This window comes from Zea mays, chromosome 9 (assembly GCF_902167145.1).
Source record: "Zea mays cultivar B73 chromosome 9, Zm-B73-REFERENCE-NAM-5.0, whole genome shotgun sequence".
NCBI classification, from domain to species: domain Eukaryota; kingdom Viridiplantae; phylum Streptophyta; class Magnoliopsida; order Poales; family Poaceae; genus Zea; species Zea mays.
The window spans coordinates 157,266,514-157,290,204 of record NC_050104.1 but is presented as its reverse complement, the minus strand read 5'-3'; the positions used below and the strand labels follow the sequence as shown (position 1 = coordinate 157,290,204).

At 43.9% G+C, this 23,691-nt stretch overlaps 3 protein-coding genes across 4 annotated transcripts; 2 read left to right on the top strand and 1 right to left on the bottom strand.

Annotated features, from left to right (window-relative positions):
* Positions 1-5,286: 5,286 nt before the first annotated feature.
* On the top strand, positions 5,287-7,291 carry LOC103639523 (solute carrier family 25 member 44). The gene has a single exon (XM_008662266.4). The coding sequence runs from the start codon at positions 5,979-5,981 to the stop codon at positions 6,969-6,971; it is 993 nt and encodes a 330-aa protein (XP_008660488.1). The 5' UTR covers positions 5,287-5,978; the 3' UTR covers positions 6,972-7,291.
* Positions 7,292-11,952: 4,661 nt separating this feature from the next.
* Positions 11,953-16,429, top strand: LOC100279870 (uncharacterized). 2 transcript variants are annotated; one of them, NM_001358073.1, is made up of 11 exons: positions 12,033-12,320; positions 12,417-12,533; positions 13,173-13,397; positions 13,832-13,925; positions 14,223-14,297; positions 14,598-14,676; positions 14,767-14,826; positions 14,897-14,912; positions 15,018-15,098; positions 15,704-15,786; positions 15,871-16,429. In NM_001358073.1, the coding sequence occupies exons 1-11, from the start codon at positions 12,081-12,083 to the stop codon at positions 15,947-15,949; spliced, it is 1,149 nt and encodes a 382-aa protein (NP_001345002.1). In that variant the 5' UTR covers positions 12,033-12,080; the 3' UTR covers positions 15,950-16,429. The 2 variants fall into 2 exon arrangements, with proteins under 2 accessions (NP_001146295.1, NP_001345002.1); NM_001152823.1 differs by lacking the exon at positions 14,767-14,826 and having other exon boundaries at positions 11,953-12,320; positions 15,871-16,379.
* A 3,164-nt stretch (positions 16,430-19,593) lies between these two features.
* LOC100282986 (DAG protein) lies at positions 19,594-23,267 on the bottom strand. The gene is made up of 4 exons (NM_001155890.2): positions 22,800-23,267; positions 21,429-21,526; positions 21,275-21,340; positions 19,594-20,578 (listed from the first exon to the last, which is right to left on the bottom strand). The coding sequence occupies exons 1-4, from the start codon at positions 23,168-23,170 to the stop codon at positions 19,881-19,883; spliced, it is 1,233 nt and encodes a 410-aa protein (NP_001149362.2). The 5' UTR covers positions 23,171-23,267; the 3' UTR covers positions 19,594-19,880.
* Positions 23,268-23,691: the final 424 nt, after the last annotated feature.

The window sequence follows — 23,691 nt, the reverse complement described above, 5'->3', positions numbered from 1 at the left end:
AAAAATACGAGATAAACTTATCTCGTAAATATAGAGTTATACTCGTTTATAACTTGGCCAATTTATAACTTGACCATTGATTCGATCACGTCATGGTTCATCATACCTTCTCATTCCAACAACTACAAGCATCCCATCTGGACTCATTGGCAGACACAAACATTTAAGATTGGGTATTCAAAAACTCAAAAGACTAAAGAAATTAGTGCTCTAACTCTATTTTGTGTAATGCATTATTGACAAATTACTATAGATCAACAAAAACTTGGGTCTTCAATTACATACCCATAATACCCTCTGGACCCGCCTCTGTCTGGACTAGCACTGTTAGTAAGAGAAAGGCCACCGCCCCCACTTCACTGATGCAAGTATGCAACTACATCTACCGCCGAAACTTCCTCGACCCGGAAACAACTACGTTTGCACCTATGACGACTCTCTAAAATATTTATTTATTATCCAATGCACATTTATCTTTTCCTAGCGAGTTTTTCGACAGGTTTATGGCTATTAACTAAGCTAATGTAATCTAGAAAATAATATGATATGGTAAACAATGTTATAGTAATAATTTTTTTGTTTATACTATTTTCAATGGAGGGAGTCTTGGAAATATGAAATCCCTCGCTGCAACTAGCCTACCAAAAGAGTAAATATAGTAGAGATTTATTCTCCTAGCAAGAAAAAAAGGAAGCCATATCATCGCCCATACATGGAATTGGGGAGAAGGGGGTGGGGCGAAAAGATCTGTTAAGGCTAACTCTAGCGGAGCGTGTATATAAACGTAAAAAACATTATTTTGTATTTTAAATGATACTACATTCGTTTACAATATGTGACACTGTTGATTTTTTAAAAAAACCTTGTATGCTTGTTTTATTCAAAATATTTATTTAAAAATATATCATTTTAAATCAAACTACCTTAAGTGATAAAATAAACCACAACAAAATAAATGATAACTCATTTTTTGAATAAGATGAGTGGTTACATTTTTATAAAAAAATCAACGGTGTTATATATTTATGAATAAGAGAAATACTATTTATAGAGTAGAGTTTGAAATAGATTGTGATACAAGGAGTCCAATAGACAGTTTGTCGTAAATAGTCTAAACAACGACGACCCTGGTAGGAGCATGACGTCATTAGTCCGGCGCGCCCCGTGATAGCCAAGTGCTCTGCGGTCGTCCAAGCCCGCACGACTGACGGCCCCTCGAGAATCCAGCGGCCGGCCACGTTGGGGCCACCAGATCTGCGCGCGTAGTCGATGGATCCTCCGACTCCACGCCTCCACGGGCGCCCAACAAACCGCATCGCGTCCATCTCACGCCTGCGCCTGCACCTGCAGTACTGCACGCGCCCAGATCGGAACAAAGTTGCTCACCCACACCGTACGATACGTGGGACTGTCACGACTGTGGGAGTTGGGATCGACCGGTGAGGAGGGCCCACCGTGTGGCTATCCAGCGCAGATAAAAGTAAGAAAAGGGCGCCCGCGTAACAGATGGCGAAAAAAGAGGGGACAATAAGGGCTTGTTCGGTTAGCTGTCAATCCATGTGGATTGAGTGGGATTGGATGGGTTTGAATCCCAAACAAGTCAAACTTCTTAAGAATTTTTTCCAATCACATCCAATCCATGTGTATTGGGAATAACCGAACAAGGCCTAACAAGGAAAGTTACTGGCACCATACGGTTGTTCTCCTGGTTAGAGATGACAACCGAATACCTGATACTCAATTAGTATTTACTCTATAAAATCAAGTTTTAAAACCCTATTTTAAGGGATTTCTTTTTTTCCAAGTGAAATTAATTCCTCTTGGTAAAATAGAAATTCCTTTGAAAAATAGGGATCTCAAATTAGCCCTTAGAAAATTTCCCTTGCGAAAATGGGGATGTCTTGGGGAAATGGGGTTCTCAAACCAGCCATTCGGGTATATATATGCGCTAAATGTTCTACTCATGAGTATTTTATTGGGAAAAAACCTTCACCCAATGGGTAAACGAGTATTAAAATGTTCAGCTATCACTCATACATGTTAACCCATGGGTATAAAATACCCGATATAAATTTAGTCCAAAAGCATGAAGTTGGGTTCAGTCATCCATCTCTTTTGACTATTTAACAACCTTTTGGGTGATAATGTCATAGAAAGCTTAACAACTATTTGATGATCATGTAATGAAATATGTAATATATTATGTAGTACTATCCTAGTGTTACTACTTTATCCAATTACCTATGATATTCTTGAATAGATGATTGAATGATGCTAGAAATTTTGTAATAGTATTTAGATGGATATATTTTACATTTGTATAATATATATATGTTTAATCTTTATGGATACGGGTGACACATACCCACATAGGTATGGGTATGTGATAAATTCATACCCGCCGATGGATATGGATACCTCGATGGGCTATTTTTTTTGTCATATGTAGCAATACCCCGTGGAGTATTTACCCATTGCCATCTCTATGTGCATGAGTCCACGGTTTACAAAACCGTTCTGGATATAAAAACCGCCCCCCACCGGTAACGGTTTACCAGCGGTAAACCGGTAAAAACCGGTAAAAACCGACCGGTTTGATCAATTCAAATCAATTTGAATTTGAACCGGTTTACCAGCAAAAACCGGTAAAAAACCGGCGAAAAACCGCTCTAAACCGCCAGTTAATCGCGAAACAAATCGGTTTTGCTGTTTTTTACAGAAAAATGGAAAATTTTGACAAGATTTATTTGTAGATTGCTCAATTCACATTGCACAGTAAATATTAATTGATCCACATGACATGTGTTTACCAAAATAACATATAACATACATATGCAACCACAAACTCCAGTTCTCATGCAACAAACAATCAGTGAACTTCGCAATACTCAAATACAAGTTCTTTTACAACTCTCCAACGAGGCAACGACACGCAGGTTGACTTATTTCACAATACTCACATGTTTATCTCGAGTCATAATGATAGTACTCAGGCATGTTGGAAGGATCGTGATATTGTTCTAATCCGTTAGCGATAGTGATAGGTCTATACAAAATATATGAGATACATTAGCGAGAAAACAAGATCGGTAAATAAATATTTATCCACAAAGCAAAAAAAACATATCGGTATGTGTGTTCGGTGTTTGTGTATTGCATGTGCACCTAACCAAGTGTTAGACTTTTCTCCTGATCAGCAAATCTTATGAACACATATAGAAGAACTGGAACTAAGGATTCTAGATTGAGTCTTGTCTAGATAGATAGTTATTAGAAGAACTGAAACTACTTGATTTACGAATTCCATCTTGATCAGGAAATGAAATCGAAATTGACCACTAAATGTCTAAACTGGACTTGAGCTATTGGTTTATCTTCACATATAACATATAACATATAACAGTAAACAACACTAATATACCTAAATTGACCACTAAATACTCAGTTTTGGTATTAAATCCGATTTTTCGGCAAAAATTGGCGGTTTACCGATCTCAAATAACGGTTTACCGATCCCAGAAAACGGTTTACCAGCGGTTTTCGGGTTTTATGAATTTTTTCAAATTTTTGAATTTAGAATGAATTTTGAAAGAAAAACCGGTGGTTTACCGAAACCGCACCCCAGCGGTTTCGGTAAACCGACCGGTTTACCGCCGGTTTTTACCGGTTTTGTAAACCTTGGCATGAGATGACTCATGTCCTTTTTATAGGAGCAAGTTGGGGTTGCCTTTTCTTTTTGCTGGTGGTAAACAAAGTTTGTAAAACAAAAACGTTTCCTTCTCATGATATGCACAAAAAGTGAAAGATTCTCTTGCGACCTGCTTTGTACGGAGAAATTTCTCGACGTTTTTAAGGCTACCAACTCTATTTTTTCAAAGAATTGTTATTTCCTTTAAAAAATAACTAATTTTTTTGGAAATAAAAATCTCTTGAAAAAATGGTGTTGACAAACTAGCTCCCCCTTTTCTAGCATACATTTGTCGTGCATTCTAACAAAATGGACGGTCTGGACCATAATTAGTGGCGTAGCCAAAAAAAATTGTTTAGGGGCCAACCCAATATATAACTATACTTATAAGGTCAATAAACAGAATATATGTTTTTTGTATTTTAACTTATTGTAAACTAATCTTTTTAATTTAGCTATAAATATACATGTAAAAAATATTTTCTACTTGGTTAGATAGGGCCATGGCCCCCACCAGCCCCTTGTCTACGCGACTTGTCTACACCACTGTCCATAATAAACATTTGCTTGGCTCTTCACCACGAAACACCTTGAGCAACTTTCGTTCTGTTATACTCTGCGTGGAGCATTTTTAGTTTCTCCATTTTTTTCATTTTAGTTCCTAAATTATCAACTACGAAAACTTAACAATTTAAAGACCAAAATAAAATAAAATGGTGTCGAGAGCACAAAATGTCATTGCAAGTTGTTATATAGGACTAACTTCGTAAATACTGTTGGGTTTGTTTGAATCACCCAGTTTTTAGGAAACTGGTTTATAGAAACTATAGTGGTTCCAAACTTGTATAGTTTATGTCTCAGTTTATAGAAACTGGATTCTCGGATTCTTAAAAACCAAGAAGCTACTCTCACTTAGCTAAAACCAGTGTTTGTTTGTTTAATTACATCATGCCATTGTTTGTTTAATGGAATTTAATTGCCGCTGGTTTTTAAAATAGAAGGCCAGTAATTATGTATAAAAAAACTAGAAACTAATTTCTTTGAAACTGAGCTCTAACCACTCATAACTAGCTTTTTTCATAAACCAGTTTCTAGAAACTAGGGATAGAAGTATTTTTTTTAAAAAAAACGTCGTGCTTCCAAACAAGCCCTAAATTAAGAGTGCATCTAGTCCTTTAATAGATTTTGGTGAATTGATTGAAAACATAATCATTTTACAAATCATAAGAGTTTGAATGGTCACGACCAAGTTTGATAACTAAGATGATTAAACTTGAATTGACCTAACCTAGAAAAATAAAATTACATAAGCATAGTGTCAAGCTCAAGGTATAAAAGACGGTTAGACTTAGTTATTAACAGTGTTTACATTATATGATTGTAACCAAAGAAATGAGAGTTGTCGGTAATGGTAATAAGGGAATCAAAAAAAAAAATAAACGGATGACAGCGAGAGGAATATATAATTTTAGATAGATGTCGACGAAGAGATTGTTATAGGTTTAGTGGTAACAAGCGAATATTTTTTCTTCTAATAAAGAACAAACGTATTCGGGTCTGTCTGCGAATGATAGCACACGGAAATGTTTGGGCCGGAGTGTCGGCGACCCATCTCCTCATTATTTGGTTTTATCGTGGGCGAGGTCTGTGTGTCTCTGTGTGCGCAACACTCCAACCCGCACACACACCAACCCAGTATAAAAAAAGCGTCCTCCCTCCCGCGAGGCGAGATCCAGCCAGCCAATGGACGACGCCCACAGTTTCCACCGGCAGTCTCCGGTCGCCCCGGCCCCCTCGCGCAACGGTAACCGATAAGCCCAGCGTCCCGACACGCACCTCCGCCAGCACGTGCCGGTCCACGCCTGCGCATCTCGCTGCCGATAAGGTAGTCGTAGTGCAGTGCAGGTGTGGCCACGACACCAACCTTCCGTATAAATATTTCACTTACCCCCTCGGGATCCCGAAGAATCGCACACTCTGCGCTGCTTCACACTACTACTAGTCTACTACCTTTTTTCCGTCTCGAGAGGACCCGGAATTGCTCTGCTTTTCTGTCCTCGGTTGGGGTTTCTGCTCGTCGTCGTCGTCCCAGGAGGAGCTTCTCTGTCGTATTGGTGGCCGGAGTAGAGCACCATCTGCAGCGCCGACGGCCGAGATGGTTGTGCATCTGGCTCTGGTTTGGGTTGCAGTCTCGCGAGGTTCGATGCAGTTTTGCTAGGCGACAGTTGCTGGTACCTGCTAGTAGTATATAGAGGAGCTTAATTGGAAGGAAGCAGTACTGGAGGAAACGATGAGCTTCGGTACTGTGGGCATGGAGGAGGAGAGCGGCGCCGCGGCGGCGGCCGCAGCGGCGGAGGAGATCCGGCGGCTGCCGGCCGAGGTGAACTGGGAGATGCTCGACAAGTCGCGGTTCTTCGTCCTCGGCGCGGCGCTCTTCTCGGGCGTGTCCGCAGCGCTGTACCCGGCCGTGGTGGTGAAGACGCACCTGCAGGTGGCGCCGCCGCCACAGGCGGCCAGGGCGACGGCCGCCGCCATCCTACGGCGGGACGGCCTGCGGGGGTTCTACCGCGGGTTCGGCGCGTCGCTGGGCGGCACGGTGCCCGCGCGCGCGCTCTACATGGCGGCGCTCGAGGCCACCAAGAGCTCCGTCGGGCCGGCCGCCGTCCGGCTGGGCGTGTCCGAGCCCGCCGCGTCGGCCGCCGCCTCCGCCGCGGCGGGCGTGTCCGCGGCTGTCGCGGCGCAGGTGGTGTGGACCCCCGTGGACGTCATCAGCCAGCGGCTGATGGTCCAGACCCCCGCGTGCTGCCGCTACCGCGGCGGCGTGGACGCCTGCAGGAAGATCCTCCTCGCGGACGGCGTCCGCGGCCTGTACCGCGGGTTCGGCCTGTCCATCCTCACCTACGCGCCGTCCAACGCGGTGTGGTGGTCGACGTACGCCGTGGCGCAGCGGTGCCTGTGGCGCGCCGTCGGGCCCGAGCGCTCCGAGAGCTGCGCCTCCCTGATGGCCGTGCAGGGCGCGAGCGCGGCCGTGGCCGGTGGCGCCGCGGCGCTGGTGACCATGCCGCTGGACACCGTGAAGACGCGGCTGCAGGTGATGGAGGCGGACGCGGCGCGGCCCACGCTCGCGAGCACCGTGCGCGGGCTGCTCAGGGAGGGCGGCTGGGCGGCGTGCTACCGCGGGCTGGTGCCCAGGTGGGGGTCCATGTCGCTGTCCGCGGCCACCATGGTGACCACCTACGAGTTCCTCAAGCGGCTCTCCGCCAAGGACGGCTCCTTGGGCTAGATCCTTCCTTTGCCGCCCTCGCTATAACCGTAGCGATCGTCAAGCGACTCCTGCCGTCCTCCAAGTCGATGGTCGATCCGCGGGGATGGGTGGTTAATTAGGACCCTCTCTCCTATCTTGTACATATTGCTCACCAGGTTATTTGCCTTCGTTCTTGTTTTCTTGATCCGGCGCTATAGAGAGTGGGCACTGGGCAGGAAGAAGAAGAAGAAGTAGAGGGGGTTTTAGGATGCAAAATTTTGCTGTGGGCCTGTGGGCCTGCTGCTTTTGATGATGATGAAAACATTGTGTGAAGTGAAGAACTTCTACTGTTCCAAACTTGCGTCGATGTCCCTGTTCAGTACTAGAATGACCTGGATCTGCCGATGGGCGTAGTATGTCCGCGTTGAACCCTGCTGTTTGCCCAGTGTGTTTTTCAGTGCTGTTAGCTGCGTCACTGTCATGGCGTTGCTTCATGGAATGGAAGACTCGATGCACTCGGGCTGTCGCGTCGCTTCGTCTTTTCCGCCATTTTCTTCGCTTCGTTCTACTTGTACACGCAAGTACCCGGGGGAGTGAAGTGGAACTTCGCTAGGGTAGGGAGTCGGGACAGCGACGGTCTTGGCTTGCTGTAGGCTGTACCGCGTCCGCGCTTGGACTCTTCTTCCGGATTCCCGGAACCTGGGACAAGAAGAAGGAAAATGGAGAAGGGGAAGGGTTAGGTCGTCGCACGATAGATCATATCAGTCCACTGGTGATAAGCGGTGCTCCCCGGTTCTCGCACACACGCCGGCGCTAGTTTGACTCCGCTCGTTTGGTATATCGACCGGAGAAGACTCGAGAAACCAGGCCGTTGTCCAATCTCCTTACGCATAAAAGCACATTAACTGCAGATCACCAGGTCAGCGGCACCTGGGATTGAGACTTCTTTGGAGGCACGAATAAATTGAAAAAAAAAAATAATCTATACAACTGGTTGTATCTCTGATCTAAGCTGGAGTCCCAACTACGAAATGTTTAAGGACTTGATCAGCGAGCAATCTTCACGACGTCTCGAAATCAATATTGGTGCGGGATGTCTTCATCGACGTTATCTCTCCCATCCACCATTGGTGAGAGGAAGATCCTACTCATCCCCCTTAGGCTTTGTTTGGATATAGAGGGATTGAAGTGGATTGAGGTGTATTGAAGGGGATTCAAAGAAAAATTAGTTTATATTACACTTCAATACACCACGTACCACCTCAATCCACTCTAATATGAGATTACCCAAACAAGCCCTTAGCCTATTTCCTCAACCTCTAATTTTTTTTTATTTGTAGGGGTGCAAGTGATGACTATACGGATATTGTGGAGGAGCTATTATGTTCATGTGGATATAGATAATTCGAATCCGATCTATATGAGGATGCGAAGTAGGATATGGTATCACAAAATCCAACAGAGATATGGAGTATCCGATATTTGAACGTGGATTATCTAATGCTTAAAACATGATAATATCCTATTAGTTTGGCAAGTACAAGAGAGACAGAGGGCCCGACAACCATGATTGATTACTGCCCAAATAAATCTGAAATTAATATAAGGCAGAACAAGAAACAAAGCGCTATGCACGACACGAATCAATCGCCACCCCACCCCAACAGGCAATATGCCAACACAAATCAATCAGCGATCAACCGATCACACATCGTATAGTGTATGGCGTAATGTTATTTCTTATTTACCTACTTAGTTACTTATTATAGCTACATTCAAGTTATGTTGCCAATTATTAAACTTTAATTTATGAATTATTCATCACTATAAAAGTAAAGGTATACATGTATTATCTAACCTTTGAAATCCAGTAATGCTCTGACATCGGTCCAACTACATACCATTCCTAGTACCCTAAAACATCTATATCCATATCTGCAACTACATAATATCTGTTCCGATTGAATCCAACGACAAAAAAGGATTAGGATATGAAAAAGGCGTTATCCGCTCCACGTCGATTCGTTTGCATCCCTATTTACCAGTATGATCCTCCCCATATTTAATCTCATTCAATCCTCCTCAATTCATCCCTAACCGAACAAGCCCTTACGATGCTCCTCCCTAATATGGTGCCCCTGTTCCTCGTGCTCCCTCAAGCATGGTAGTGCCACAAAGCAACCACAACGATGTGGCCTCCAACCAATCCACATTCTCTAGTGTATCGTAGTTCTAACTACGACAACAATGGACTACATTGAAGAATGAAAGGCTTGTAAGTACATGTACACCTTTATGAATTATACACTTTTTGTAAGTAGAAAATATATAGAATCATTGTTGAGTTCAAACCTACCCTAACGTAGCAGTTGTTATGTTGTGTTGTGGGCTTGTGGCCCAATGGGTCGAGTATTGCCGCCACGGTGCTCCGCTAGTGTCGGTGTTTCGACCCCGGGGGGTCCCTGGACCGACGAGTAAATTGTCGCTGCGTGTCCCAGCCCAAATGGGTCGGCGCGAGACGGAACACAGAGAGGGAAAAACAGCAAAGGGGAACCCGCAGCCTTCGTGTTGTCCTGCGCCCAGGGCGGATGCGCTTGCAGTAGGGGGTTACAAGCGTTCGCGTGGGAGAGAGCGAGAGCGAGAGCCTTATGCGTCGGCCCATTCTCCCGCGCGACCAACCCTCTGTACAAGAGCCCTGGACCTTCCTTTTATAGACGTAAGGAGAGGGCCCAGGTGTACAATAGGGGGGTGTAGCAATGTACTAACGTGTCTAGCAGAGAGGAGCTAGTGCCCTATGTACATGCCGTCGTGGCTGTCGGAGAGGTGTTGCTGCCCTGTTCATGTGATGTCGTGGCCGTCGGAGGAGAGCTGGAGCCCTGCGGAAGTACAGCTGTCGGGGTTGTCAGATCCTTGTTGACGTCTCCTTGATGACGTAAGGGGCTGGGAGCTGCCGTCGTCATGGAGCGTGCGGGGTGTCATCATTACTTGTTTACTAGGGCGAGCCAGATGGGACGCCGGTCTTGTTCCCCGTAGCCTGAGCTAGCTAGGGACAGGGTAATGATGGCCCCCTGGCGACGTGGCCGGTCCGGGCCCGAGTTTGGGCGAGGTGGCGATTCCTCCGAGGTCGAGGTTGAGTCCGAGCCCTGAGGTCGGGCGAGGCGGAGTCCATCGTCTTCCGGAGCCGAGGCTGAGTCCGAGCTCTAAGGTCGGGCGAGGCGGAGTTCGTCGTCTTCTAAGTCGTGGTTGAGTCCGAGCCCTGGGGTCGGTGAGGCGAAGTCCATCTTCCGAGGCCGAGACGGGGGCCGAACCCTGGGGTCGGGCGAGACGGAGCTTCCTATGTCGCCCGAGGCTGGACTTAGCCGCTGTCGACCTCACTCTGGCGAGTGGCACGACAGTCGGAGCAAGGCAGGCGGCGCTGTATTCCTGTAAGGTCGGTCAGTGGAGCGGCGAAGTGACTGCGGTCACTTCGGCCCTGTCGACTGAAGAGCGCGCGTCAGGATAAGATGTCAGACGATCCTTGCATTAAATGCTCCTGCGATATGGTCGATTGGTGTGGCTAATTGGCCAAGGTTGCTTCTCCGCGAAGCCTACCCGAGTTGTGCCTCGGACGAGTCGACGATGCGTCTGTTGCTTGAGGGGATCCTCGGGCGAGGCGTGAATCTTCCGGGGTCGGCTGTCTTTGCCCGAGGTCGGGCTCGGGCGAGGCGGGATCGTGTCCTTTGAGTGGAGCCTTGGCCTGAATCGCGCCCATCAGGCCTTCGCAGCTTTGTGCTGATGGGGTTTACCAGCTGAGATTAGGAGTCTTGGGGGTACCTCTAATTATGGTCCCCGACAGCTTGATATCTTCCTAGCTCTAGGATGCTTCACCAAACACTTATGCTTGTTTTAGTCTAGCACCGATCACACTATTGGGTTTACTATAGACCATCATCAATCTATATGTGAGCTAAATCGGTATTACGCCATCTTTCCATTTATAGACTCATATTTAAACGAAATAGAACTATTAATTCAAACAAAATACAAAAAACCAAAGTTCATAAAAAACTACTCTTTATCCTTGTCCTCTACCTCAACTTCTTTTCTCATTTCCTTGATAATCTATTTTTAACTTTTTGGTCAATTGTTTAAAGACTAACATGTGAACTCTTCTCATGTTGTCATTCATGTAGTCGATGTTATGATCCATCAATTTAGTAAATTGCTTGTATAACTTTGCATAATTTAACGTCTCGCTGGCCTTGTAGAGATGCTTCGTTATGACCTTCTTCTAGCTAGGGATCTCGTAGTTGCTTGTCGTTGGCCCATTGCCCTTAACTTGCGCTCGTGCCGTATCACGACCAATAAGACATGGTGCTTCGACACTATCGAACAATCCAAAGCTATAACCCTCCTTCACATTGAGACATGATTGTTTGCTCGTGTTGCCCGAGTTGGACGTCACATGTTCCCTAGCTTAAATTTCATTTCGTCGGGGCCTGCTAAGCAAGCTATTTTTTGTCGCTAGGAGCAACTAAGCATCATCGAATCTGCTCGGTCGGGCCGTAGACAAGCAGTTGTATATATGTTATTGAAGAAGGTAACCTTTCGATTGCTTATGGATCACTGATCCTTAAGCTATTTGGCGGTATGTTGGCAAGAAGACTCGGTGGTGGAGTTGTATGTGGCCTCTATTTAGCCCGAAAAAGGCAATCTTTTTTGGTGTTGTCGTCAATAGGGTCAGCGGAGTGCATTAGACACACATGCACCTACAAGTGTACAAACTCATATTTGTTTTTTTTCTTCCCTCTCTAATTATCTAGACCACTCAGCAAACATTCAATCAAGCTTGTGGAGACGGAAACTCACGACACACATCACAATGAGCCGAGCCGCAGGACGGCGCCGCCGATCGGCCGGCGACCAGATTGGCATGGAAATGGACATCCGTTGGTGGCGCCGGCCGGGAGGGCCTTTCCCGTCAAAACGGCACCAAAAGTGCTGTGCCACCAGCCCACCACTGACAAACCGGACCCACGACGTGCTGATACCCATCCATCCACCAACAACTCCCCGCTCCGGTGTCCGGTCGCCGTCGCGACTCACGCAACCTCCTCGGCTCGCTAGCCGCTACGCTACTATCTACGTCGCCACGACATCTCCCATAAGATGGTAGCCGCAGCCGCAGCCGCAGCTGCAGCCACAGCCACAGCCACAGCCACAGCCACAGCCGCCGCGCTCCTCGCCCCCGGTCTAAAGCTCTGCGCGGGCCGCGCGCGCGTCTCCTCTCCCTCCGGCCTCCCACCCCGCCGCGTCACTGCCATGGCCTCCGCCCCCAACTCCTCCTTCCGCCCAGAGGAGGCGCGCTACCCTCCCGCCCTCGAGCTCCCGATCCCGCGGCTCTCCAAGGTGACGCCCTTCCGGTTCGGATTCCTTAGGGCTTGTCTACTGGCGCATGTCGGGGCTTGATCTGACCTCGTGCCGAGTTTTCTTCTGTGATCGCAGTTCAAGGTGGCGCTGTGCCAGCTCTCGGTGACGGCGGACAAGAGTCGCAACATCGCGCACGCGCGAGCGGCCATCGAGAAGGCAGCCTCCGACGGCGCCAAGCTCGTGGTTCTCCCCGTGAGTCTCTCTGATAACAGGGCTATACTATCGTCATTGTTCACTGTGCTATACATAACCAAGCTAGCTATTCCCGTGGGCAGGTTATTGATGACACAAAAATCACAAACCTTTTATTTAACCTAAAACCTAAGGTTCCGTTTAGTTCACATATTTGTAATGTAATATGTAACTGATAACATTAGATCATGTTTGTTTAGGTTCAACCGTAATCAGATACCACACTAGCAACTAATACCAGCCTATTCAAGCTTGTTACCACTGGTACTCGATTGTGAATTATTACCGTTGTCATTTACGTCACATTTCATGAACCAAACATCACCTAAAACTCATTGTGGAAACGATGGTAAAGCATTTTTTTCAGGGTTGGGCTGTGGTACATTGAGGAATAAGCTAGGCTCATGCAGATTAGCGTTCAAACTTGGGCCAAAGCATAAATCCTGGGTCAAGTTTGGATACCACGAAGTGTTTTATTCAACAGCCAGGTCTTTAGGTTTAGACAATAGTTAATTTATCACCTTGTTCATTGTAAATTTGCATATATATGCATATTCTCTTATAAGGCCATGCTTCAGAAATGCTATCTTTTGCTTATGTTGCTTCTTACATTGACCCGCAGCTTTTTTATGCCTGTAGGAGATATGGAATGGCCCTTACTCAAATGACAGCTTTCCAGAGTACGCCGAGGACATTGAAGCTGGCGGAGATGCAGCCCCTTCATTTTCAATGCTGTCAGAGGTTGCTCGCAGTTTACAAATCACTCTTGTTGGTGGGTCCATAGCTGAACGTTCTGGCAACAACTTATACAATACATGCTGTGTCTTTGGTTCAGATGGCCAGCTGAAGGGTAAACATAGAAAGGTATGTTCAAACTTCTAGTAGCTGGAGTAAAGTTTTCTATTGCTATTTGCGAATATTAGATTTGATGAGAAGCTATGATTTATGTGTAGACATTATAATGAGAAATCTGTATATACCGAATTAATGTTGAATCCTATCTCCCATCATACCAGCTCCCAACAGTACCTCGATGAGTCCAGCTCCAACATGAGCACTGAACATGCCATAGTGCTGACAGATGCATATTAGATCATGTCTTATGCCTTCTTTTACTTTTGAGTGTGATCAATAGAGTAGTAAGTTCGATCAAATTGTGGTCGACGCTGAAATTCCGGTTCTGATTTGCTTGCTCCCATCTTATTTATGCTCTCTTTTCCTTTCATTGTCCTGAATATGTGTAGTAAGTTTGGTTCATTCCTAGTGCTTTCTGGCAATAAAAATTTGTGCACCTGCAGATCCATCTTTTCGACATTGACATTCCAGGAAAGATCACTTTCAAGGAATCAAAGACTCTTACTGCTGGGCAGAGCCCTACTGTTGTAGACACAGGTTTGTCCAATTAATCTTCTGTCTACAGCTAATGAAGCATGTAGGATAAGAGAATATCATACCATCCGTTTTTTATTCCAAGTCTAATATTTGGTTATCCATGTCCATGTATCTCTAATTTTGAGTTTAGATTATTTGAATTGGGTCTTATAATGTGAGTTTGTTGATGATTGGGATAGTTACCTTCAAGATATAGCTTTCTATATAGTATGTTAGCGTTACATAGTTTTACGACACCTTTTTTGTGTTGCTTAAGTCTTGCTTATATTCTAATGGCATTGTTGATTTCTTTTTCAGATGTTGGGCGCATTGGTATTGGTATATGCTATGACATCCGTTTCCAGGAACTAGCAATGTTATATGCTGCAAGAGGTACGGGTTCCTCATGTTTGTTTTTTAGTGTATACTCTATTAAGCTGTAACTTGATGATGTAAACATATTATACTTATTAAAGGTGCTGTGGTATGTGCCGTATTTGGACCATGCCATCTTTTAACCCACTCGATATGTAAAATGGATAGACACTTCTCAGATTATTTTCTGTTTGATTTAAGTTTTCAGTTATGCTAACTATTCTGAATACATATTTACAGCTTACTACTGCTCTTTTCTGATAATTTGAAAAAGATTGAAACTGACAAAACAGACTAAGCTCATTTCACTAACTGCAGGTGCTCATTTGTTGTGCTATCCTGGTGCATTCAACATGACTACTGGACCACTGCATTGGGAGTTGCTGCAAAGGGCGAGGTAATAAATGAGTTTGAACCTCAAGTTATGATGATTATGCAAGGGAAATATAGCGAGTTGAAATGGTCACACTTTATTTTTGTTAATTAGCATATCTAAAAGTAGTTCAAAACAAGTCAGAACCTTGATCAGAACTCATAATTCTTGGAGGTAATTTCATATCTGAAATGTTTCACTGCTACTTTGCCCTGTGCTGATGACATCATTTATCCAATGCCAGGGCTGCAGACAATCAGGTATGCTGCGATTCTTTGTGCGCTGGTGTTTCATTTTCCTTGACTTCAACTTTCATTTGGCATTCGTTTTGCCAGTTAAAATGTTAATAAACTGTTTGCTGCCAGCTGTTTGTTGCAACATGCGCTCCAGCTCGAGATACCAGTGCAGGCTATGTTGCTTGGGGACACTCCACTCTTGTTGGACCTGTAAGTTGACCTGAGAGTTCCATTTATTGCACTTTAGTTCTGTCAGTAACTACTGAGGGCCTGTTTGGGAGCTCAGTTTTGTTACAGTTTTAAAGCAATACTATAGTATTTGATGATACCGTGGTATTGGAAGCCAAAAGGTGTTTGGCTGCTACTAATAAAACACAGTTTCAAATACCATGGTCTACTTGAAACTGTAGTATTTTTGGAGTTTTGGAAACTCCACTCAAAACCTCTGTTTTCTTCTGTTTTACACGCATGCCTTCCGCCCACCCCTGACGTCATAGTTCTGTCTACTGTACAGTACCAAGCAGCCATGATGTATTTCCTTCACTTCCAGACAGATCTCGGTATTTTTAAAATCAATGGTTTTGCCGTGGTTTTGAAAACTGTAGTATTATTGTCACGAACAAATATAAACCATAGTATTTCAAAACCGTAGTATGAAAAACTTTGTTGCCAAACACTCCCTGAGACTCTGCACCACCACAAATCTAGTTTTGGTTCTGATAAAATAAAACCTCTTGTGATTTTTGCGAACAATCTTAAAGATGTACGCTAGCAAAGATATGTCACACCATAACTAACCATTTGCGTACTGCTAGTTCGGAGAGGTGATTGCTACAACGGAGCATGAGGAGGCGACCATAATAGCAGATATTGACTACTCACTGATTGAGCAGAGGAGGTAAGCAGAGTGAAATCCTATGTTTTCCAGTAGTCTTATATATTTTCACCTTTGGTTGAATGGGGTCGCCGAAATCTTCTCCAGGCAATTTCTTCCTGTGCAACACCAGCGGCGTGGCGATCTCTATCAGCTGGTAGATGTCCAGAGACTGGGTTCTCAGTAGCGAGCCTGGATGCGGCTGTGTGCCCGCTCTGCAGGCTTGCTCGTACTACTTCGGCTCTGCAGGCTTGCTCGTACTACTTCGTTCATGAGATGCATGTCTATGGGTTCTAGAGATCGACCAACATGATGAGTGAAGGCGGAGAGGACGCAATAAGGCGACTGTAGTTGTACCTTCAGTGGTGTCTCCAGTTGCCAAATAAATTGGTTACTTTAACGTCTGAAGAAAACCTCCCTCCATGGGACGAAGATAAAACGGAGGACTGCGACTTCCCTTTGGGCCCGACTAGTTTGAAGTTTGTACTAGCTTCGGGGGTGTCTGGGAGTCAAGTTTTTTTTCACAGTTTTGGTAGAATACTGTAGTATTCTCGAATACTACGGTATTATATACAAAATGTTGTTTGGCAATCTAGATAAAATCTATGTTTTTAAAACTGAAGTATTGCAAATACCTTAGGGCATGTTTGGAAATGCGGTTTTGAAATACTGTAGTTTTGAGATACCATAGTTTATAATTGTACATGACATAAATACTACGGTATTGCTTTACCACAGTAAAACTACAGTATTGCTCAAAACCACGATCCGTTTAGTTCTATTGGAAAAACAAAGTATATGTAGAGAGAAGAGAAGAAAACTGAGGTCCTGAGTGGAGTTTCGAAAACTCTAAAAATACCATAGTTTTGGGTAAACGATGGTATTTAAAACTGAGTTTTGACTGTACAAACCAAACACCTTTTGAGCTCTAATACTATAGTATCATCAAATACCATAGTATTATTTCAAAACTGCAAAAATACTACAATTCCAAACAGGGCCTTAGTTGTTCTAAGGTATTCTAAACTTAGGTTTGGACCTCAGTTTTTAAAATTGTAATACCTTTTAGGAATGCGGTTTTGAAATACTGTAGTTTTGAGATACCATAGTTTACAATTGTATATGACACAAATACTATGGATCATAGTATTGCTTAAAACCGAGATTTGTTTGGTTTCATTGGAAAAACAAAGTATATATAAAGGGAAGAGAAAAAAACTGAGATCGAGTTTCGAGAACTCTAAAAATAACATGGTTTTGGGTAAACCATGATATTTAAAACTGTGGTTTGGCTATACAAACCAAACACCTTTTGAGTTTTCAATACTATAGTATTATCAAATAACATAGTATTATTTCAAAACTTTAAAAATACTACACTTTCAAATAGAGCCACAATATTTTAAGCTATAGTATTGTCATGACAAAAGTATAATGTAGTTTTTTAAAAACTATGTTTTTTATAAACTTTGTTACCAAACAAGGTCCACTTGTGCTGCGTGACCTGGAGCCGATGTGGGAATGGATCCTCCTCACATTTGTTTGGCCATCAGCACTTTAGCAGACTCAGAGTGCGTTTGCTAATACCCAACTAAGCCTCCGTTTGGTTTAGTTTGAGGGGCTAAAGATTAGTTTCTTTAGCCTTATTTAGTTCCTAAATTAATAAACAGTGAGACTAAAACAGAGACTAAACTATTTTAGTCTTTAGTCCCTCAAGGAGTGACTAAAAGAAACTAAATCATATTAATTTCATTTTTTATCCCTCCTTTATTACAGTTGCAATAATGGTGGGAGGATGCTAAAGGGTATTTTGATCTTCTTATGATTCATTTAATGTGTTCTAGATATTTTTAGTATTTAGAACCAATCAAGATAGTGACTAAATTTTAATCTCATAACTAAACTTTAGTCCATAGACTAAAGGAATCAAACAGACACTAAAGGGGTTGATGTTTGGTTACTTTAGTCACCCTTCTAAATTTTCTTAACTGTGGTGACTAAATTTTATTCCACAGAAATTCTATTTAGAAGACATATGTTAGTCACTTGTTGACGCCTTTTTCGGACGTCAAAAACTCAATAAGAACGAGCGGCGGTGCTCTCTGCACAGGCGCGGACGGTCCGCGACCTGGCGCAGGGCTAGGGTTTCCTGCCTGACGACCGGACGGTCCGCTTCCTAGGGCCGAAAGGTCCACGCGTACGTAGGGGGCGGCGAAGGTCGCCGGCGGCGCTTGGATCTCGCTCCCGAGAGGGACCCCGTCGGGGAGGAGAGATCCTAGGAGTTGTCTAGGCTCGGGCAGGTCGACCTAAACTCCTCTAATCGACGTAGAGTCGAAGAGAAGCGGAGAATTTGGGGATTGAGAGGCTAAACTAGAACTAGACTAGAACTACTCCTAATTGTATAGGAAATAAATGCGAGATAGAAGTATTATTGATTCGATTGATGATTACAAATCGGTCGTATACCTCTATATTTATAAAGTAGGGGGCTAGACCCTTTACAAACTAATCTCCCGAGCTAATTCCGCGAATCTAGCTAACAACCATAGCACAAAACTCGGAACCCTAATCTGCACACGCGCGGACCGTCCAGCCCACAGGCGCGGACCGTCCGGCCTCAGGGCCAGACCGTTCGCAACTCATTTTGGAGCTCAACATCACTCTGTTTGGTTTTGTAGGGATTAAACATGACTAAACTTTAGTCATTAAAGTTTAGGAGGCGGGAACCAAACCTCTCTAAAATTTAGTCTCTATCACATTAAATATTTAAATGAAAATTACGGTTTAAATATAGTCTAATTATAAAACTAATCATATAGATGAAAACTAAAAGATAAGACGAAACTATTAAACCTAATTAAACATATATTTAAAACTCACCGTTTATATTAAATATTTGATTTGACACGAACTAAATTTTAATCAGAAACCAAACACTCTCGTAAATTGGTATGACGACGGCACGAACGAACTAAATTTTAGCCACTAGGACAATGACTAACTGTAGCTGATGGACAAAGCAGTGTACATAATATGGCGAGCTCTTCTCTTGCACGATTAAAAGCCTTAGTCCATTGAAAATTTACCTTCCATGTTGCTTGATCCATCATAACTTTGTCCTCTAGTTTTCGTTATGCTCAAGCTATACTTAGTAAGTTATCAATGTCAGATTTCATACATGCGGCCGACGTCTCTCTTGCACATGGATCACAATCTATTACTCCAAGGTTATCAGCATACCGTAAGACAACCACCATATATTCCCTTCCTCACATCGGCTGACTCATCCACTAAAAGGCAAAATATGTCACCACCATTTTCCTTCAACAACAGATTTCATGATGATCTGCAAAACAATAAGTAAAAAATAGTTTATCTTTATAGACTATGACTATGAGTACATAGTTTGTAAAACAAAATTAATATGACAATCGCTTCTTAGCTCAGCAAAACAATTTGCAATATTCAGAACATGAGATTCAGAACCAAGTGATGAGTAGGGGTGTTATCGGATCCAAATGTTTTTTTTAAAATAAGTTATGGTCCTTAATAAACTTTAGTTTAAACAATAAATAGAAAATAGAGCCTAATCCTAATCTAATTAAGTCCTTAGATTTTATAGTGTAAAATATAGAGGATTTGCGATGCGTTAGGTACGAAGCTGAAAGGGTGCTCGGCATTTGGTTTTCTGGCCATAAAGTATCTGCAATCTGTGTATGGATTATGGATCAGCGACAAGAGCAGAAGACTTCCGAGTGCCGGGCCGCTGAGGTCTCACGGACAATGCAGCAAAAGTATTACATGGAAGTTTATCAGAATCGACTGTAACAAGTATGTGGTTAACCAACCACTCAAAACGAACAAACAAAAGCTTACTGCTGGGTATCTGGTTCAGCAAGTGCACACAAGAGCTGATCCATAGTTTCAGAATTCCACGTACATCACTCAGACACCAAGCATAGTTTTGAGTACTATATATAGAACATTAAGTGCAAACAGCGACAATCCATGAAAATCCGATAGCAACAAGGGTTCGATTTATGCTAGGCTACGGCGCACCATCTCTTGCAGAAGGCTACTCTGAAACAGGGGTGCCAACTTAGTACTCGTGGTCATGTTCACTGGAAGTTGGAGTTGCCTCCTTGACCCTGGTAGCCAGGGCTGCCACCAGGGTAGCCAGGATTGCCACCACCCGAATATGGCGGTACGTTGGGGTTGCCTCCTCGGTAGGGAGGTGGTGGCCCTGGTGGGCTGCCTCCTCGGTAGGGAGGTGGTGGCCCTGGTGGGCTGCCTCCCTGGTAAGGAGGTGGTGGGTTGCTTCCTTGGTAGGGAGGTGGTGGGTTGCCACCTTGATAACCAGTGTTACCACCTTGGTAGGCAGGGCCTGGGTTCCCTTGGTAACCACCTTGATACCCCGGAGGTCCACCTTGGTAGCCAGGAGCAGCACCTTGCTGGTAGTGAGGAGCACCGCCAGGGTTGTAGCCCGTCTGTGGGTTTTGCATTTGGGGCTGATAGTTTGGTTGGCCACCACCAGCATGTGGTGGTTGCGGAGACATGTTGCCCTGACTATGGTGGGATGGCATCTGGTTCTGGCCAGGTGGAGGTGGGGGGCCATTGAAACCTTGGGCAGGAGGCCCATCTCTGTTCTGGTAGTTTTGCATGTTCTCCCTTCTCCTGTCAAAGTTCCTTGACCTGTCAAAGTTGCGAGGCCTATCATTGCGCCGGTTTCTGTCATTGGCACGGGCATTGTTTCTCACCCACTCTTCATGATATTTAGGATCATAAGGAACAGCTTGCCCATTTATGAAGGGTTCGCCTGAAACAGGAAGTAGAAGGTATCATAAACTTGTGGAGTAGTCAATCCATATTAATATTATACTAGCAGAATCAGTTGTCCAAACATGGATTGACATAAACTTTAGCCACCCACAATTTCAATTAAAAACATCAATAAAAAATAACAAAAATAGCTTTAAAAGGCATACATGCATAGTTGATCAAAACAGAGGGTGCGGCATGTGTGGTGAAGTGCTATCCCAAGCTATAGGTTCTTAAATATGTATTGTTTTTTTTTTCAAAATGCAATGAACACATTCAAGATGCAAACAATAATAATATTATATCGCCTAATACGATTTGACAAAGCACCTCATCCAGGGACAGTGATATCCTTGCATCTCAAGCCTATAGAAAAGAAAATTACAGGGCACAAAAGCAGGCAAGTCAATTAAGTAGCAAGGAGCACAATTTCATAGAATTGCTTGGACACTAGAAAATAACTTGAAAAGGCATTCACAATTTCACATCTGATATAAAATAATGAAGGTTTAAATTACTCAAGTTCAAAATTAAACTGGAATAAATTGTGTAAAAGCAAGAAAGATATAACAGTGTTAACAAACAACAAATACAATGTGAAAAAAGGCAATTCGAGTATCATGAGCAGGATTTTTGTACATGACCAAGAAAATGCACATAGTCTATAACTGGATAAAGAACATGTTATCATTACCTCCATAGTCCTTGTTTTTGACATCCAAGTATGAATCAGGAAGAACCCAGCGGACCTTGGGAATTTCTGGAAAAGATTCCAGGGACAGATTTTAGAGTATCCAACATTGTTTTACTTCCTACTCCTATATTTTACTCAATGAGATCATAAATACCTTTCAGTTTGTAAGAAAGTTCCTCAGATACAAGAGCACCAAAGCCAAAGTAATGACGAGTCGATACAGAGTATATCTTTTGCCTAGCTTCTTCCTCACTGAAACAAGGAATTAGTTTTAGATGCAGGCCTTGCATAGATAAAATGGTCAAAAAAGAACATTCTAGGAACTAAAAATCCACCGAAAATAACACTCTAAACTCTAATGTCCTAGACGCACAAAAGAACCATAACTACCAAATTAAAGAACAAAATTGAAAGATCATAGCAGCAGATCAGTAGGTCCCTTTTTGGATCCATTGGTGCCAATATAGCAAGCATCTAGAAGAAGAATCCAGCTAGTAGCTTTTGAATAGCAGGGCTATTAGTTAATCTATTATTTGACCCCGTTTGGATACTCCACCTAATAGTTAGTACGATCCCCATTCCATATTATAAGAGGTTTGGCTCTTCTAGATACACATAGGTCTTGCTATGGACTTCACATACACTATGCCTAGATACATATTTAAATCAATGTATCTAGAAAAGCAAAAATGTCTTATTTAGAATGAAGTATTAGTGATTAAGTTAGGGAAGCCAATTAATAACAAATTATCAGCTATGTAGTTCATTTTGAGTTGTTTGCTAGACTATTAGCTACGGTGTTAGGTGTTTAAATCGACTAGTGCTACCTTTAGCATCTAGTAACAATTAGAGGTAATGGATCCAATCCAAGCAAACTGTTACCCAAGCTCACAACAGGCAAACAGGGGTAGTAACAAAAACAATTAGAACTAATGGATCCATACAAACCGTTCTCCAAGCTAACACCAGGCAGAGAATCAACAAACAGGCTCTCGTAATTTGTACAGTCACCAAGTCAACATGAAACCAATAAAGTTCGCATCAAGCATCCTTCCTATTAACCAGCAACTTGCAAGTTCTTATATATAAGGAAATGGTTCAGTTCCTCTCTATTAACCTGGAAGTTCTTCTAATATACAAAGAAATACAACTAAATGGTTCAGTTCTAGAGAAAAAAAGATTGTAGTACTTTTCAGGAACACTTCTTTCCCCAGACCTTAGAATTTAAGTATTTCTTGGCTAGCTATACGACGATCAGATTTATAAGTATCTCCTTTGAAATATGACCAACATCAAATCCTTCTAAGACTCAAACTTCCATTTCTCCTATTCATTGTAGTATCCACATAACCAAATCCTTCTAAGAGCCAAACCTTTTCTCCTATTAGTTGTAATGACCACATATTTATCTAATCAAGCAGTATAAAACTTTCTCCAATTAGCTGTAATACACCAGAGCACTTTTATCTATTCTAACAGGAAAACATCAACAACTAAACAGAGAAATGGATCCAGCAACATATACCTCCCGACGACTTGGGCGAGAGTCTTGATATAGCTATCGATGATCTCGTCGCGTGTGATGTCGGGGTTGGAGGCGTCACCAGGCGGCGGCTCCATGATGACGAGCCAGTGCTCGAAGTCGCAGCCGTCGAGGAGGATCGTCTCCTTGGGCGGGCGATTGCTCCAGTTTGGGGACGAGTCCCGCAGCGAGGACGTCGCCGGCTGGGTCGCGAAGCACCGCACCCTAGCGCCGAGGGCGGCCCCTGCCGGCCCCGCCACCGCTGGGAGGAGGCTCGCGGCCGCAGCGACCGGGCGCAGGAGGGCGGGGACGCGGCGAGACGCGCCGGCCTGGAGCGCACGGGAGAGGAGGAGCGCACGCGACGCCGACGCCATGGCGGCGGCCAAAGTGCCAAACCCTAGGGAGACGATACGGATGGCGGAAATGAAGAGGACGCGGCCACTGGTGGCGATAAGGGTTTAAGCCGCACCTGGTGTGGTATTTAGCTGCTTCGAGGCCGAAATATCTGGCGAAGTCTTGGACTTGTGGGCTGGGCCGTGGCAGTGGGAGGTTTATGGGGTGTCTCGTTAATGGTTACTACCTGCCTACACCGGACCAACCGGTCAAGCCCTGTTTGACCTGTTTGAAAGTTGGGGCCTGTATGATGTGGATGTGGTGCGAGTAGGAACGAAAACGGTCGGAACCGGTCGGTAAACACTAAAATCATTTTTGTTCTTATATTTTTTATCGAAAACAAAATCGAAAACGGTACCTCCGGAAACGGAAACGATATCGGTATTTCGGAAACATCGGAAACGAAAGTTGAAAATACACCGGTAACGGTCGAAATCTAAAATACGATCGGTAAACATATCAAACTTCATAATACAACAAAGTTAACAAAAGATCACAAATT

Bases quoted from the DNA above. Each gene is read 5' to 3' on its own strand.
- LOC103639523 (XM_008662266.4), top strand. From the start codon at position 5,979: ATGAGCTTCGGTACTGTGGGCATGGAGGAGGAGAGCGGCGCCGCGGCG.
- LOC100279870 (NM_001358073.1), top strand. From the start codon at position 12,081: ATGGTAGCCGCAGCCGCAGCCGCAGCTGCAGCCACAGCCACAGCCACA. The intron at 14,298-14,597 runs GTACGGGTTCCT...CACTAACTGCAG, and splicing joins AATGTTATATGCTGCAAGAG to GTGCTCATTTGTTGTGCTAT. The intron at 15,099-15,703 runs GTAAGTTGACCT...GCGTACTGCTAG, and splicing joins ACTCCACTCTTGTTGGACCT to TTCGGAGAGGTGATTGCTAC.
- LOC100282986 (NM_001155890.2), bottom strand. From the start codon at position 23,170: ATGGCGTCGGCGTCGCGTGCGCTCCTCCTCTCCCGTGCGCTCCAGGCC. The intron at 21,527-22,799 runs GTATATGTTGCT...TCCTTGTTTCAG, and splicing joins CTCGCCCAAGTCGTCGGGAG to TGAGGAAGAAGCTAGGCAAA. The intron at 21,341-21,428 runs GTATTTATGATC...AATCTTTTCCAG, and splicing joins ACTTTCTTACAAACTGAAAG to AAATTCCCAAGGTCCGCTGG.